Raw genomic sequence first — 15,729 nt, 5'->3', positions numbered from 1 at the left:
GGGCAAAGGTGTTTATTATAGACCCCCAGATAGTCAGCGGAAAATTGACGACCAAATATGTGCACAATTTGTGAAGGTGTGTAAAAACAATAACAATAGGGTAATTATATTAGGTGATTTCAACTTTCCCAACATTAATTGGGATAGACATCGTGTTAATGGCTTGGATGGAGTGGATTTCTTGAAATGTGTACAGGAGAACTTTTTAGGTCAATATGTAGAGGGTCCAACAAGAGACGGCGCAGTGCTGGACCTAATTCTGGGGAATGAAGCTGGACAGGTGGCTGAGGTGGCGGTGGGGGAGCATTTTAGTGATAGAGACCACAACATGGTACAATTTAAGTTTGTTATGGGCAAAGAAATCGACAAGTTGCAAAAAAAATTTTTGGATTGGGGGAGAGTGAATTTTAGTAAAATAAGGCAGGATCTGGCCATGGTAGACTGGGAACAGCTACTTGTGGGGAAATCTACAGAGGAGCAGTGTTGGGGGGGTGGGGGTGTTCAAAAAGGAAATGGGAAGGGTACAGGCTCAACATGTTCCCTCTAGGGTGATAGGAAGGAGTAACAAGCCCAGAGAACCATGGATGACCAGAGATATTCAGGATATGATGAGAAGGAAAAGAGAGGCTTTTAGCAGGTACAAGGGGAGCAAATCAGCAGAGGCATTAGTGGAGTACAGACAGTGCAGGGTGGAGCTTAAGAAAGCCATTAGGAGAGCAAAGAGGGGATATGAGAAAGCTCTGGCTGGTAAAAGTAGGGAAAATCCCAAGATATTCTATAAGTATATCAATGGGAAGAGGATAACCTGGGAAAGACTAGGGCCCTTTAGGGACCAAAGGGGCAATCTATGGGTGGAGCCAGAGGACATCAGTAGAGTGTTGAATGAACACTTCATGTCTGTCTTCACCCAAGAGAATGAGGATGAAGGTATCGAACTGGGGAAAGAGACTGCGAGGTTTTTGAGCAAATTGATATAGGGAGTGACAAGTTTTTGGAGGTGTTGGCTGGCTTAAAAGTGGACAAATCTCCAGGTCTGGATGATTTGTGTCCCAGACTGCTGAGGGAGGCAAGGGAGGAGATCGCAGGGGCTCTGACCCAAATTTTTAATTCCTCTCTGGCCACGGGGGAGGTGCCAGAGGACTGGAGAACAGCTAATGTGGTTCCAGTATTTAAGAAGGGTTGTAGAGATAAGCCAGGGAACTACAGACCAGTGAGTCTCACGTCAGTGGCAGGGAAACTATTGGAGAAAATTCTGAAGGAAAGAATCTATCTCCACTTGGAGATGCAAGGCTTGATCAGGGATCGTCAGCATGGCTTTGTCAGAGTGGGTCAGGCCTAACAAATTTGATTGAATGTTTTGAGGAGGTGACCAGGTGTGTAGATGAGGGTAGTGTAGTTGATGTAGTTTATATGGATTTCAGCAAAGCCTTTGACAAGGTCCCACATGGGAGACTTCTAAAGAAGGCAGATGCACATGGGATACAGGGTAATTTGATAAGGTGGAGTCAAAATTGGCTTAGTTGTAGGAGACAGAGGGTGATGACAGAAGGATCCTTTAGTGACTGGAAGCCAGTGTCCAGTGGCGTACCACAGGGATCTGTGCTGGGTCCCCTATTATTTGTCATTTATATAAACAACATAGGTAACTTTGTGGGGGGTAGGATTAGTAAGTTTGCAGATGACACAAAGATTGGCCGGGTGGTTAACAGTGAGGTTGAGTGTCTTGGGCTACAGGAAGATATAGACGGGATGGTCAAATGGGCAGATAAGTGGCAGATGGAATTTAACCCTGAAAAGTGTGAGGTGATACACTTTGGAAGGAGTAATTTGACAAGGAAGTATTCAATGTACGGCATGACACGAGGGAGTTCTGAGGAACAAAGAGACCTTGGCACGTGTGTCCATAGATCTCTAAAGGCAGAGGGGCATGTTAGTGGGGTGGTGAAAAAGGCATATGGAACACTTGCCTTTATCAATTGAGGCATAGATTACAAATGTAGGGAGGTCATATTGGAGTTGTATAGAACATTGATGAGGCCACAGCTGGAGCACTGTGTGCATTTCTGGTCGCCACATTATAGGAAGGATGTGATTGCACTGGAGGGGGTGCAGAGGAGATTCATCAGGATGTTGCCTGGGATGAAACATTTAAGTTATGAAGAGAGGTTGGATAGACTTGGGTTGTTTTCGTTGGAGCAGAGAAGACTGAGGGGCGACCTGTTTGAGGTGTACAAGATTATGAGGGGCATGGACAGGGTGTATAGGGAGCAGCTGTTCCCCTTAGTTGAAGGGTCAGTCACAAGGGGACATAAGTTCAAGGTGAGGGGCAGGAGGTTTAGGGGGGATGTGAGGAAAAACTTTTTTACCCAGAGGGCGGTGACAGTCTGGAATGCACTGCCTGGGAGGGTGGTGGAGGCGGGTTGCCTCACATCCTTTAAAAAGTACCTGGATGAGCACTTGGCTTGACATTCAAGGCTATGGGCCAAGTGCTGGTAAATGGGATTAGGTAGGTAGGTCAGGTGTTTCTCACGTGTCGGTGCAGGCTCGATGGGCTGAAGGGCCTCTTCTGCACTGTGATCTCTGAACCTTTTCTGAACTGCTTCAAATGCATTTAATTCCTTCCTTAAATAAGGTGACCAATACTGTACACAGTACTCCAGATGTGGTTTCACTAGTGCTCTGTATAATTGAAGCATAACCTCCCTACTTTTGTATTCGATTCCCCTCACAATAAATGTTAACATTCTATTAGCTTTCCTAATTACTTGCTGTACCTGCATACTAGCCTTTTGCAATTCATGCACTAAGACACCCAGATCCCCTGCATCTCAGAGCTCTGCAGTCTCTCACCATTTAGATAGCATGTTTCTCTTTTATTCTTCCTGCCAAAATGGACAATTTCACATTTTCCCACATTATGCTCAATTTACCAGGCCTTTGCCTACTCACTTAACCATCTATATCATTTCCTAGCCTCCTTATGTCCTCTTCACAACATACTTTCCTATACTTTATACTTCCCTACCGATCTTTGTGTCATGAGCAAATTTGGCAATTATCCCTTGATCCGAGTCATTTATATAAATTGTAAACAGTTAGGGTCCCAGCACTGATCCCTGTGGCATACCGCTCGTTACATCTTGTCAAATTGTAAAAAGACCCATTTATGCCTTCTCTCTGCTTTCTGTTAGCCAGCCAATCTTCTATCCATGCCAATATATTACCCCCTATACCATGAGCTTTTATTTTATGCAATAACCTCTATTGTGGCACTTTATCAAATGCCTTCTGGAAATCTAAGTACAGTACATCCACCAGTTCCTCTTTATCCACAGCACATGTTACTTCCTCAAAGAACTCAATAAATTGGTTAAACATGATTTCCCTTTCACAAAGCCATGTTGACTCTGCCTGATTACCTTGAACTTATCCAAGTGCTCTGCTATAACTTCTTTAATAATGACTTCTAACATTTTCCCTCTGACAGATGTTAAGCTAACTGCCCTGTAGTTTCCCACTTTCTGTCTCCTTACCTTTTGAAATAGTGAAGTTACATTTGCTATCTTCCAATCTAATGGGACCTTCACCGAATCTAGGGAGTTTTGGAAAATTAAAACCAATGCATCAGCTATCTCACTAGTGAGGAAAAGATGGTGGGGTAGCTCTGTTAATTAAGGATGACATTAGTACAGGGAGCAGGCTATTCGACACCTGGTAATGAGCAATGAGACAGGTTTAATCAATTACCTCACAGTAAAGGAGCCTTTGGGGTGACATAACATGACCATAACATGATAGAATTTCATGTTCAGATTGAAAGGGTGAAGCGTGGGTCTAAGATTAGTGTTTTAAACCCGAATAAGGGCAATTATAAAGATATCAGAGTAGAGCTATCTAAAGTGAAGTGGGAAACTAAGTTAAAAGGTAGGACAGTAGAGATGCAGTGGGAGACTTTTAAGGAGATATTTAATAACTCTCAGCAAAGATTTATCCCAGCAAGAAAAACTCTTTGAGAAAGATGCATCATCTACGGCTGAATAAAGAAATTAAGGATTGTATTAAATTGAAAGAAGCACTGTACAAATCTGCAAAGATCACTGGTAGGTCAGAAGATTGGTCAAGTTTCAAAAACTTGCAAAAAATGACTAAAAAAAGAAAAAAAGAGGGAGAAAGTTGAGTATGAGAGAAAGTTAGCTAGTAATATAACATAGATAGTAAGAATTTCCACAAGTATTTAAATAGGAAAAGAGTAACTAGAACCAGCGTAGGTCCTCTAGAGAGTGACTCTGGGGAATTGATAATGGAAAGCAAGGAAATGGCGGAGGCATTGAACAGGTATTTCGTGTCTGTCTTCACTGTAGAAGATTTCGAAAACTTCCCAAAGATACTTGAAAATCAAACGGTGAATGAGAAGGAGGAACTTATAACAATCACCATCATTGGAGAAAAGGTGTTGGGTAAACTATTAGACCTAAAGGCTGACAAGTCCCCAGGGCCAGATGGTCTGCACCCTAGGGTCTTAAAAGAAGTGGCTGCAGAGATTATAGATGCATTAATTATAATTTTCCAAAATCCCTTAGATTCTTAAAGGATCCTAGTGGATGGGCAAATAGCTAATGTAACACCTTTATTCAAGGAAGGGGTGGGGGGGGGAGTGGAGACAGAAATCAAGGAAACTATAGGCCAATTAACCTAACATCAGTCATAGGGAAATTGCTGGAACCCATTATTAAGGAGGCTGTGGTAGGATGGTTGGAAAATCATTATGTGATTGGGCTGAGTCAACATGGTTTTGTGAAAGGAAAATCGTGTTTAACTAATTTATTAACATTTTTTGAGGAATTAACAAGCAAGATGGATAAAGGGAAACTTGTAGATATGGTGTATTTGGATTTTCAAAAGGCACTTGATAAGGTGCCACATCAAAGCTTACTGTATAAGATAAGAGAACATGGTATAGGGGCAACACATTCGTATGAGTAAAGGTTTGGTTAGCTAACAGGAAGCAGAAAGTAGGAATAAATGGATCTTTTTCAGGTTGGTAAGCTGTAACGAATGGAGTGCCAAAGGGATCAGTGGTGGGGCCTCAACTATTTAAAATCTACATCAATGATTTGGATGAAGAGACCAAACATATGGTAGCTAAATTTGCTAACAAGACCAAGATAGGTAGGAAACTAAGTTCTTAAGAGGAGGTAGAGAGACTGCAAAGAGGTATAGGTAGGATAAATGAATGGGAAAAAAATTGGCTGATGGAGTATGATGTGTGAAAATATGAACTTGTCCACTTTGGCAAGAAGAATAGAAAAGCAGCATACTATTTAAATGGAGAGAGATGGCAGAACTTGGTGGTACAGAAGGACCTGGGTGTTCTGATACATGCATCACAAAAATTTAGTATGCAGGCACAGCAAGTGATTAGGAAGGCAACTGGAATGTTACTGTTTATTGCAATGGGAATGGAATATAAAAGTATGGAGGTTTTCCATCTAGAGTACCAAGTTTTGGTTTCCTTATTTGGAAAAAGATATTATTGCCTTGAAGCAGTTCAGAGAAGGTTGACTCAAATCATTCCTGGGATGAAGGGCTTATCCTATGGAGAAAGGTTGAACAGATTGGGCCCACACCCATTGGAGTTTAGAAGAATGAGAGGTGATCTTATTGAAACATATAAGATCCTGAGGGGAAACCTCCCTGTCTCAATTTCTGGTGATAGACTGTCCACCAATATTCATTACAAGCCCACTGACTCCCACAGCTACCTCGACTACAGCTCCTCACACCCCACTTCCTGTAAGGACTCCATCCCATTCTCCCAGTTCCTTCGCCTCTATCGCATCTGTTCTGATGATGCCACTTTCGAAAACAGTGCTTCTGACATGTCTTCCTTTTTCCTTAACTGAGGTTTCCCACCCATGATGGTTGACAGGGCCCTCAACTATGTCCGACCCATCTCCCATGCCTCTGCCCTCACACCTTCCTCTCCCTCCCAGAAAAATGATAGGGTCCCCCTTGTCCTCATTTTTCACCCCACCAGCCTCCGCATTCAAAGGATCATCCTCCGCCATTTCTGCCAACTCCAGCATGATGCCACCACCAAACACATCTTCCCTTCATCTTCCCTGCCAGCATTCTGCAGGGATCGTTCCCTCCGGGACATCCTGGTCTACTCCTCCATCACCCCCTACACCTCAACCCCCTCCCACGGCACCTTCCCATGCAACTGCAGAAGGTGCAACACCTGCCCCTTTACTTCCCCCCTCCTCACCGTCCAAGGGCCCAAACACTCCTTTCAAGTGAAGCAGCATTTCACTTGCATTTCCCTCAATTTAGTCTACTGCATTCGCTGCTCCCAATGCGGTTTCCTCTACAATGGAGAGACCAAACGCAGACTGGGTGACCGCTTTGCAGAACACCTTCGGTCTGTCCGCAAGCATTACCCAGACCTCCCTGTCACTTGCCATTTCAACACACCACCCTGGTCTCGTGCCCACATGTCCATCCTTGGTCTGCTGCATTGTTCCAGTGAAGCTCAACGCAAACGGGAGGAACAGCACCTCATCTTCTGACTAGGCACTTTACAGCCTTCCGGACTGAATACTGAGTTCAACAACTTCAGATCATGAACTCGCTCCTCCATCCTCACCCCTTTTTGATCCCCTTTTTTCAAATATTTATTTTTTAATTTTTATATATATATATTCCCACCTATTTCTATTATTATTTTAAAAATTTATTTCCATTCATTGTTTTATCCCCACCTTTTAGTCTATTTTGATCTTTTCTCCCACACTGTCCCCTCCCCTCACCCCTGTCACCATTAGCACCTCCTTTAGCCAGTATCACCACCAACGACACCCCTTCGACCTTTTGTCTATGACATCTTTTGCAATCTGTCCTTTGCCTCCACCTATCACTGGCCTTCAATCCAGCTTCATCAGTCCCACTCCTTTTAAACAGCTTATATTTCACCACATTTCTACTTCTCTTTAGTTCTGATGAAGAGTCAGACGGACCCGAAACATTAACTCTGTCTCTCTCTCTCCACAGATACTGAGTTTTTCCAGCAATTTCTGTTTTTGTTTAAGAGCCTGAGGGGACATGATGGAGTGGATACCAGGAGGATATTTCCACTTGTGGGGGAGATTAGAATGAGGGGACACAATTTAAGAATAAAAAGTCGCCCTTTCAAGACAGGGATGAGGACTACCTGGAATTCTATTCTACAGAAAGCATTGGAGGCTGGGTCGTTAAATTTAATCAAGGCAGAGTTAGACAGCTCTTTGATAGACCAGGGAGCCAAGGGTTTTGGGAGGCAGACAAGAAAGCAGAACTGAGACCAAAACCAGATCAGCCATGATCTGATTGAATGGTGGAGCAGGCTCGAAGGGCTGAATGGCCTATGCCTGCTCCTAAGTCCTATGTACCTAGATCAATCCTGATCTCACTGAAAACTGGTAGAACAGGTTCGAGGGACTGAATGGTCTACTCTTTCTATATGTTCCTAGAAAAGAAAGACTTGCATTTATGTAGCATTTTATCACTCCTTCCCTGCCTCCATCCGATTGCCCAACTTCTCAGTACAGTTCTGCTCCCTCAGAAATAATGGCTACAAGTTAATTCATATCCACCTCCACCATCCCCCCTGACCTTGTTGTCTATCACGGGATCTTGACACTTCTAAGACCCCGATCACTCACAGGACCTTCACGAATCATTTCTTTGCCCCTCTTACACTTTAATGAGCCCCTCCAGTTTATGGACCTCTTTTTTAGATTCAGATTTGCAGCTTGCTGTTTCGCGAGTTGGATTCAGTAGATCTGCCTCTCAGACTTTATGTCCTCGATTGTCTGAGACCCCCCCACCCCCCCCACCCCTGTCCTCCAACCTCATCTCACTTTGCAGGTTTTGCCTCTGTATCTCCTGCTTCCTTTCCACCACTGAACTGAACCAAACATTGACATTCCCTGTGAAACATCCCAAATGTGCGCTTGGACTGGGATCGTTGGCCAGCTGCTGATGGTGCAGTCCTATCCAGTAGTTTGTTTTTAATTTAGAGATGATTATGGAAAGATGGTATCTAATGTGAGACGTTTCCGATGCAGGTGGGGATACATCTGGGGAGGGTGTGCCTGGCAGCCAGCTGTGTGAACTGGAGACCTGGAATCATTTCTCTTTGGATGGGTTAGCTGGCCATCAGGTTTTGATTACTGTGTGTTTTTTTTTTGCAGTTTCTCGGATAAATCAGGGTAGAACTGCTCCCAGTCCTTCCACTTGCTTTGAACACCATGCAGCTGAGAGGAACCTCCCTCGTGCTCTTGGTTCTGTATCTCCTGCAGACGACCCATGAGCAGTCACCCAATACCAAGCCAAGGAAGAATGCGGCCCTAAAGAAAGGTACACCGGTGATCTAGTCCTTTTGCTTAGAGCAGGTGTAGGCTCCCTCGATTGCCCAGCGTTGGTTACAGTTACTGACCCACACAGAGGTCGACAGACTCAAGCCCTGGGTCTGTGCTGACCTCCGCTGAGGCAGTAACAAGGAAGGCAACAGCTGACTTCAGCCCAGGGACAGAATTGCAATGCCCACCAGAGTCAAATAGCTGCAGTCATTCACCGCAGGGACTCGCAGCAAGTGAGAGATGCGAGCTTCAGTAGGGGACTAGTTGAGGAGGGGGAAGAGGAGGCTGTGGAGCAATTATTTTCAGGACAGGAGGGAGAGTAGAGAAATAAATGTGGGATTTAATAGAATAGAAATTGATGCAGAAGATGCTTGTCAAAGGACCGTGTGATAAAATTTCACATCTCTACCTGTTTGTTCATGAAACTAGGACATTTATATAGGAATTCATTGGCAGTGGAAGGGTCTCCTGTGCTTAAAGTTCTCTTGTCTCTCTATACATTACAGATAAATATGTTCATCTGATCTGTAAACTGTACTAACATGTGTACTGGTTGTGGTCATGCCACTCTGAACTGCATTTTTATTATTAGTAATCATGCTGTCACTTGTTCTCAATTATGAATTTATATAATCTCCATGAAACAGATAGAACACTTCAAGGAAAGGATAAGTGAACCGATAGCAGAAAAGAGATTATAACAGGATCCATTGACTTAGAACAAAAACAGAATTACCTGGAAAAACTCAGCAGGTCTGGCAGCATCGGCGGAGAAGAAAAGAGTTGACGTTTCAAGTCCTCATGACCCTTCGACAGAACTGAGTTCTGTCAAAGGGTCATGAGGACTTGAAACGTCAACTCTTTTCTTCTCCGTCGATGCTGCCAGACCTGCTGAGTTTTTCCAGGTAATTCTGTTTTTGTTTTGGATTTCCAGCATCCGCAGTTTTTTGTTTTTATCCATTGACTTAGAGCAGCACATTGAGGCAGTGATGATGTGGGATCTTTTACATCCATCTGAGGGAGCAGATGGGACTTCGGTTTAACTTCTCTTCTGAAAAATTTTACCTCTGACAGTGCAGTGCTCCCTCAGCAATACACTGGAGTGTCAGCCTTGATCGATGTGCTCACGTCTCTGGGTTTTTGTGGAGTTAATCAGCACAATACAAGCTCTCATTGGTTGCAATTATGTGCTACACACAATGTCATTTATAAATGGAGCACTGAGTGGATATTCATTCCAAGGAAGAGTGGAGTGTGGTGGTGATCTGTTGCCAATCTGTTGCACAGTACAGAGCCGCACAGACCTTCGGGGTCAATGTAGCGAGACCTGGGTCTATATGGACCTCCGCTGTGGTGGTAATAGGGAAAGGCAACAACCAGCTTCACCTGCACCCCCCCCCCCCCCACCCTCCACCACCCCTGGCTGTGGAAGCGCAGGGACAGAATTGCAATGCCCACCAGAGTCAAATAGCTGCTAGCATTCATTGGAAGGACGTGCAGCGAGTCAGGGATGCAAATTTTGGGAAGGGACTGGGGGAGGGCAGCTGTGGGGCTGGGACACCAGGACCATGTGCCATTTTCTGGGCAGAAGGAAGGGAGGAGGAATTAACTGATGGCTGGTTGACACACCCAAAGAGAAATGATTCCAGATCTCCAGGTCACATTGCCGGATATCCCCTCCCCTGACTCAACCTCACCCGAGTAAGAAATGTCACGCGTCAGGGGTAAAACCGAGGCAGTCTCAATAAAGGACCAGTCACTGACCGATATTATTTTCAGAATACTTTCAAATGGTTCTTCCTTTGTATGTGTTTGCCTCAATATTGAAACTCCAAGAGATATAATGACAATGCTGCATGGCCCCTACTCAAAACTCTCCAGGAGGATATGTAAGAACCTTCAACAAGCAAGGCTTGCATTTATGTAGCGCCTTTCCTTTTAAACTCATCTGTATATCGCCAAATGCAAAATCTGCTGCTCAACAGCACAATCGGTCAGCATCTTAGATGGTAATTTTAAAATATATATATATTTAAGAGTGGTAACTTGGTAAATTTTGATTAATGCAGATCAAAATGTAAAAAAATTAAGCATATTAATCAGCATGTCAAGCTCACTATCTGTGAGTAACCCCAATTTTAAATAACTGAATAAAATAAATTATTCAGAACCACTGACTAGTTAGATTGGTGTGCTCAGTTTCTTAGTCAATTTAAATTAAAAAAAAATATATTCAAAAGCTTTTAAAATGTGTCTATTAGTGTCTTTGTGCTTAAAGGAACCAGTTCAATTTTTGGAGCAGACTTGTAGGCCCACAATGAGTGAGTGGAAATAGCAGGAACCTGTCCTGGTGGTTGATTCATGCTGGGGGTGGCATGGCATTTTTAGGGGGCAGGGCTGTCTTGCAGCATGATATTTTTTAAAACATGCGCAATGGGTCACGGTAAAGCAAGTTACATTGAACACAATTTGTGCTTGAAATTCTGTGGCCTTTTGCACTGGTTTTGCCTTAAAGTGGAGTCTCTGGGCCACAAGGTTTCTCTCCAAGGAATATTGAGAGCAATAAATTGGCACTATTACAGAAAAAAAGAGACATGCTGTCGAAGTTTTTCGTCTTGTACTCATCAGGACAGATGTAAGAATGCCAAATTTTAGAGGGAGCAACATTGACAGCATGTCTCTTTTTTTTTTTAGCAGTGCTTAACTTCTGTACTACCAAATTGGTATCAGTTGTATTTTGTGGGTGAACAATTCCTTGATCTCCCTGGCTGGTTTTGTCATCACTTTTAGACTGATTTTATTCATACTCAGCGTTTTGAGGCCTGACCACTCACTTCATTTTCTTCACCTTTGTTCAGCGGTGGTGACACTAAATATGATTGATGACATCAAGAAGCAGATTGCTCACATCTTGGAGGAGGTGAGCCTACTGAAGGAGAACCAGGCACTGCACACAGGTAATGGGGGGGTGTTGGGGGGTGGGGGGGGAGGGATGGAATATAAACGTCGGGAAGCCTTGCTACAACTGTATGGGGGCATTGGTGAGACCACACCTGGAGTACTGTGGACAGCTTTGGCCTCCTTACGTAAGAAAGGATATCCTCCCATTGGGGAGTTGGAGTTATTGGGGTGGGTGTTGGAGGGTTGGTGGGGGAGGCAGAAGGTCGGTTGGGCCGGAGGGTCAGGGTTCTCAGAGGGTAGGGGTGGAGTCAGAGGGTCAGGTGTGGGGAGGTGCTCAGCGGACAGTTGGGGGGGTGGTCAGTTTTATAGTTACCCAGGAGTTAGATAGAGTTTTTGTTTCAATCTAACATTTCCTGGATAACTATCTGGGAAGTGAGGTAAGCAAGTTGGAACCATCCAAAATCTCCGACTCTAACTCAGAGTTGGAGACTTGTTCTGGATGCAGGGGGCTTGCCCATTGGAAGTTGAAACTTCCCAGGCAATTCTCACAGAGTACTTGTGTTGGAACTTCCAAGAGGTCGCATAGCACATCCTCTGGGGTACGTCTGGTCTCTGACCATTGGGAGACTAGAAGATCTGGGCCATTATCTCTGTTGCTCCCTCCATAGATGCTGCCAGACTTGCTGAGCGTTTTCCAGAATTTTCTGTTTTTGTTCCTAGTAGAAGCTTGGTGGGAGTCGGCTGGATAGATCATGGCTGGGACAACATGCTCCTGTGTTTGCCAGCTGGTCATGTAGGATTGGAGACCTCTACCTGCCCCTTCAAGAGTATTCTTGTAAGGGGAGGCACTGGAAAATGTGAATGTGGGGCTAGTGGGTTGAGGAGTATTGATTTGGATATTCTTGGTGGTCAAAATGTGCTCTTCTGGTACAGGCCTGACATGGAAGCCTGGGGCCTACATTGCCAAAGGCTTTCCCACAATAGCCTCTGGTGCCCCTTCCCCCCTCCACCTTACTACCCACCCAACCAACTGCCAGTGACTGTTCCCACGGGTCCCTGGCTGCTGTTTCCGCTCAACAAATTCCTCCTGAACTGCACCCTCAGTACTGCAAAAAGGACATAACTGGGCTCAGGTAGGTCTCTCTGGGGGAATTTATGGAAATGAGGCCAGGCCTCCACATATCTGGGTTTCCACCAGCCCCCACCACTGGCACTCCCCTAATCACTGCTTCAGGTTTCACTCACAACACCCCACCCCTCTTCCCCCATTTTAAAATCGGGGCATCGACGGCTGGGTTGGCACAGAACAAGAATGGCCACTTGGATAAAGTATGAGAAAGTCCAGCACTCAGAGAACTGTATTCCTGAAGGGGCCAACACCTTCAGCTGAGGAGGAAGACAGGAGAGATCATTTACTGAAAGATGAACAAAGATGTTCCTCTCTTCAGTCGATATTGCTTTCAGTTCAGTCAGGTTTTACCAGGCTGTCCCATGATCTGAACCTCACAAAAAAGAAATCTCCCAGTGTTCCAACTTAGAGGAGAATCCATTCTTTACAGTCTGAAATATCTAATTGGATTTTTACATAAGAACAGAAGAAATGAGCAGGAGTAGACCATTCAGTCCCTCAACCTTGCTCCACTAGTCAATAAGATCATAGCTGATCTTAATTCCACTTTCCTGCCTATCTCCGTCACCTTTGACTTCCTTGTCAAATCAAGAATCTGTCTAACTCAGCCTTGAACATATTCAATGATCCAGCCTCCACTGCTCGCTGGGGAAGAGAATTCCAAAGACTAATGACCCTCTGAGAGAAGAAAATCCCCCTCATCTTCATCTTAAATGGAAGACCCTCTTATTCTGAAACTGTGTCCCCTTGTTCTATATTCCCCCACGAAGGGAAACATCCTCTCAGTATTTACTCTGTCAGGCCCCCTTTAGAATCTTACATGTTTCAGTGAGATCTCTTCTGACTCTGTCGTTGGATGTGGTTACCTGGTGGCTGTGGTAGTGTGGCAGCAACTTGGACTCAAACTTCATGGTGGCAAGTAATAAAACTGAATTCAATAATTCTAATAACTCCTGAGGTGGCAGCAGAAAAGTAATTAATAACATGTGCCAGACTATTGTAAAAACTCAGTTAGTTGATGAAAGTCCTTCAGGGAAAGGAAGCTGCCACCTAAAGTTGGTCTCGCATGATGGGGTTGACTTTCAATGACCTTAAGGCAACTAGACATGGCACAATATATATAGGTTTGCTATTGGTGGGTCGCAAACAAAACAAGCCCTCCGTCCAAATTAACTCAAGTCACGTTAAGTGTTGGGAAATGTGTCGCTGCAGTATCAGTAACTCATTCCAACCCCTATATTCCCTGTCCAGTGTGCCTGAGAGGTATGAAAGTTTACAAGAAGTGCTTCCTGCTGATGGCTGGACAGAAGAGCTTCCACGAGGCGGCTGACGACTGCATCTTGCATGGGGGCACTCTCAGCACGCCCCACAACCACGACGAGAATGACGCTCTGTACGACTACGCCAGGACGACCTTGGGAGAGGACCACAACATCTGGGTCGGCGTGACCGACATCGCGGTTGAGGGAGTATGGATGGACGTAACCAGCAAGAGCGCCAACTACACCAACTGGGAGATGGAAATCACCAAGCAGCCCGATGGTGGTACAAAGGCCAACTGTGTGGCGCTGTCGGGTCTGTCCATTGGCAAGTGGTTTGACGAGTCCTGTAGGCTTCAGAAGAATTACTTTTGTCAATTTAATATTCCTTAAGCATTTTGGTGTTTCTCCTCAAGTATAGCCTGACTGGTTTAGTTATGCTACTGATGCTTAATGAGTTACTGTTTCAGAGAAGATATCTTGTGAGTGGTGCAGATTATCATTGACTTTCAACTCCCTCAGGTTGTATCTATTCTGGATCTTCCATCAGGATTTTTGGAGAAGATAGAGAAGAGTAGGGAGCTTGATCCTGTGATGCCATCTGTGCCAATCACGCACGCAGCTACCGCTGGATGCAGCCCGATGGAACCCCCACCCCTGTCCCTTGTGTTTCCCTGGGGAAGGGGGTCCACCTGGTGCCTCAGTGTGTAGTGTGGTGGAGATCAGGATCTGAGCTGAGTAGGGGGCGGGTGTGGGGTGGGGAGGGTGGGGGTGGGGCCTCCCTTGAATGGCCCTCCCACCTCTCAATGCCAGTGCACTTTGATGCTCCAGCACACATACAGTCCTCAATGCTGCCCTCGGTGTGGAATGTTTGTAAACTCAGGAGTTCACGGCTTGCTTGGCTTTGAGGCTAGTCCAGTTTCCTTGCAGTGCACGGTTGTAAACACACTATGCATGCTACTGTTCTGTCCAGAAATAAAATCCATTCATACAAAAATGAAGTTGCTGTATCTTATTCCCGTCCAGTTTCCTTCCATTTCAGGGAGACTTTTAAACACCTTCGTTCAGAGTGCTGGGGGCATTGGAATATCTCCATGACTATCGGCCAAACGACCCTTTGCATCCCACTAGTAGAAGCAGGGATGCAGGTCACAAGTGCAACAGGTGGAGGTGCTCCCCTCTCCCCCCGACCCTCCTCCCTCATGGACTCCGCTTCCCCCGCCAGGGGCATTTGCTCAAGGAACGAAAAAACCACACAACATAAGATAACTTTAGTTTTCTCTACTTAACGAGGTTCCTCATAAGCAAAGGTTACAATCACAGTTTAATAAAGGTTGGCCTCTGTCCTCATGTTCCAGTGATGCTTAACACAATCTCGAAGAACAATGTCTCACCTTTTGAGTCGGTGCCAATATTCATTTCAATAATTTCAGATCATAGCCACTACTCCTATTTCTTGGAAAGCGGATGCTAATAATGGTTTTTGCTGTTGCTATTCACACCCATCTTTTGTTTTGTGACCTACCCCATCACCACCCTCTTTTGCCTTGCAGCATCAACCCTTTTGTCATTTAATCTCTCCTGCCTTCCACCCTATCATAGACTTTCCCTTACATTCTTTCCTTCCTTCCCTCCTCCCCACCCCCTTTCCCCACCCCTGTACTTCCTGAAAACCTGTTACATCTCCAACTTCTTCCAGTTCTGATGAAAAGTCACAGATGGTCCCTGGTCTGCTGCATGTTTCTGGCATTTTCTGTTCGTGTTTATTTATTAATAATAAATGTTGTATCATCTCAAACTCCAACAACAATTCTTACTGGCATAATGGAGACACAGTAAGAACACATAATTATGAGTAGGAGTCAGCCATACAGCCCCTTGAGCCTGCTCTGCCATGATCATGGCTGATCTGATCTTGGCCTTGACTCCAATTTCTTGCCTGTTTCCCATAACCCTTGACTCTCCTATAGTTCATGAACCTGTCTAACTCAGCCTTGAATATATTCATTGATTCAGCCTCCACTGCTTCTGGGATAGAGAA

At 44.9% G+C, this 15,729-nt stretch overlaps 1 protein-coding gene across 1 annotated transcript; it reads left to right on the top strand.

Annotated features, from left to right (window-relative positions):
• Window positions 1-8,252: 8,252 nt before the first annotated feature.
• On the top strand, window positions 8,253-14,685 carry clec3ba (C-type lectin domain family 3, member Ba). The gene is made up of 3 exons (XM_041184558.1): window positions 8,253-8,397; window positions 11,258-11,356; window positions 13,681-14,685. The coding sequence occupies exons 1-3, from the start codon at window positions 8,289-8,291 to the stop codon at window positions 14,079-14,081; spliced, it is 609 nt and encodes a 202-aa protein (XP_041040492.1). The 5' UTR covers window positions 8,253-8,288; the 3' UTR covers window positions 14,082-14,685.
• The last annotated feature ends 1,044 nt before the right edge of the window (window positions 14,686-15,729 follow it).

The sequence above is a fragment of the Carcharodon carcharias genome, chromosome 3 (assembly GCF_017639515.1).
Source record: "Carcharodon carcharias isolate sCarCar2 chromosome 3, sCarCar2.pri, whole genome shotgun sequence".
NCBI classification, from domain to species: domain Eukaryota; kingdom Metazoa; phylum Chordata; class Chondrichthyes; order Lamniformes; family Lamnidae; genus Carcharodon; species Carcharodon carcharias.
Note: the sequence above shows the minus strand (reverse complement) of the source record. Positions and strands in the feature narration are given on the sequence as shown.

What these genes read in the sequence shown, in the direction of transcription:
- clec3ba (XM_041184558.1), top strand. Translation starts at nt 8,289, where the DNA reads ATGCAGCTGAGAGGAACCTCCCTCGTGCTCTTGGTTCTGTATCTCCTG. An exon ending in GAATGCGGCCCTAAAGAAAG is followed by an intron (nt 8,398 to 11,257) that starts GTACACCGGTGA and finishes ACCTTTGTTCAG; the next exon opens with CGGTGGTGACACTAAATATG. An exon ending in GAACCAGGCACTGCACACAG is followed by an intron (nt 11,357 to 13,680) that starts GTAATGGGGGGG and finishes TTCCCTGTCCAG; the next exon opens with TGTGCCTGAGAGGTATGAAA.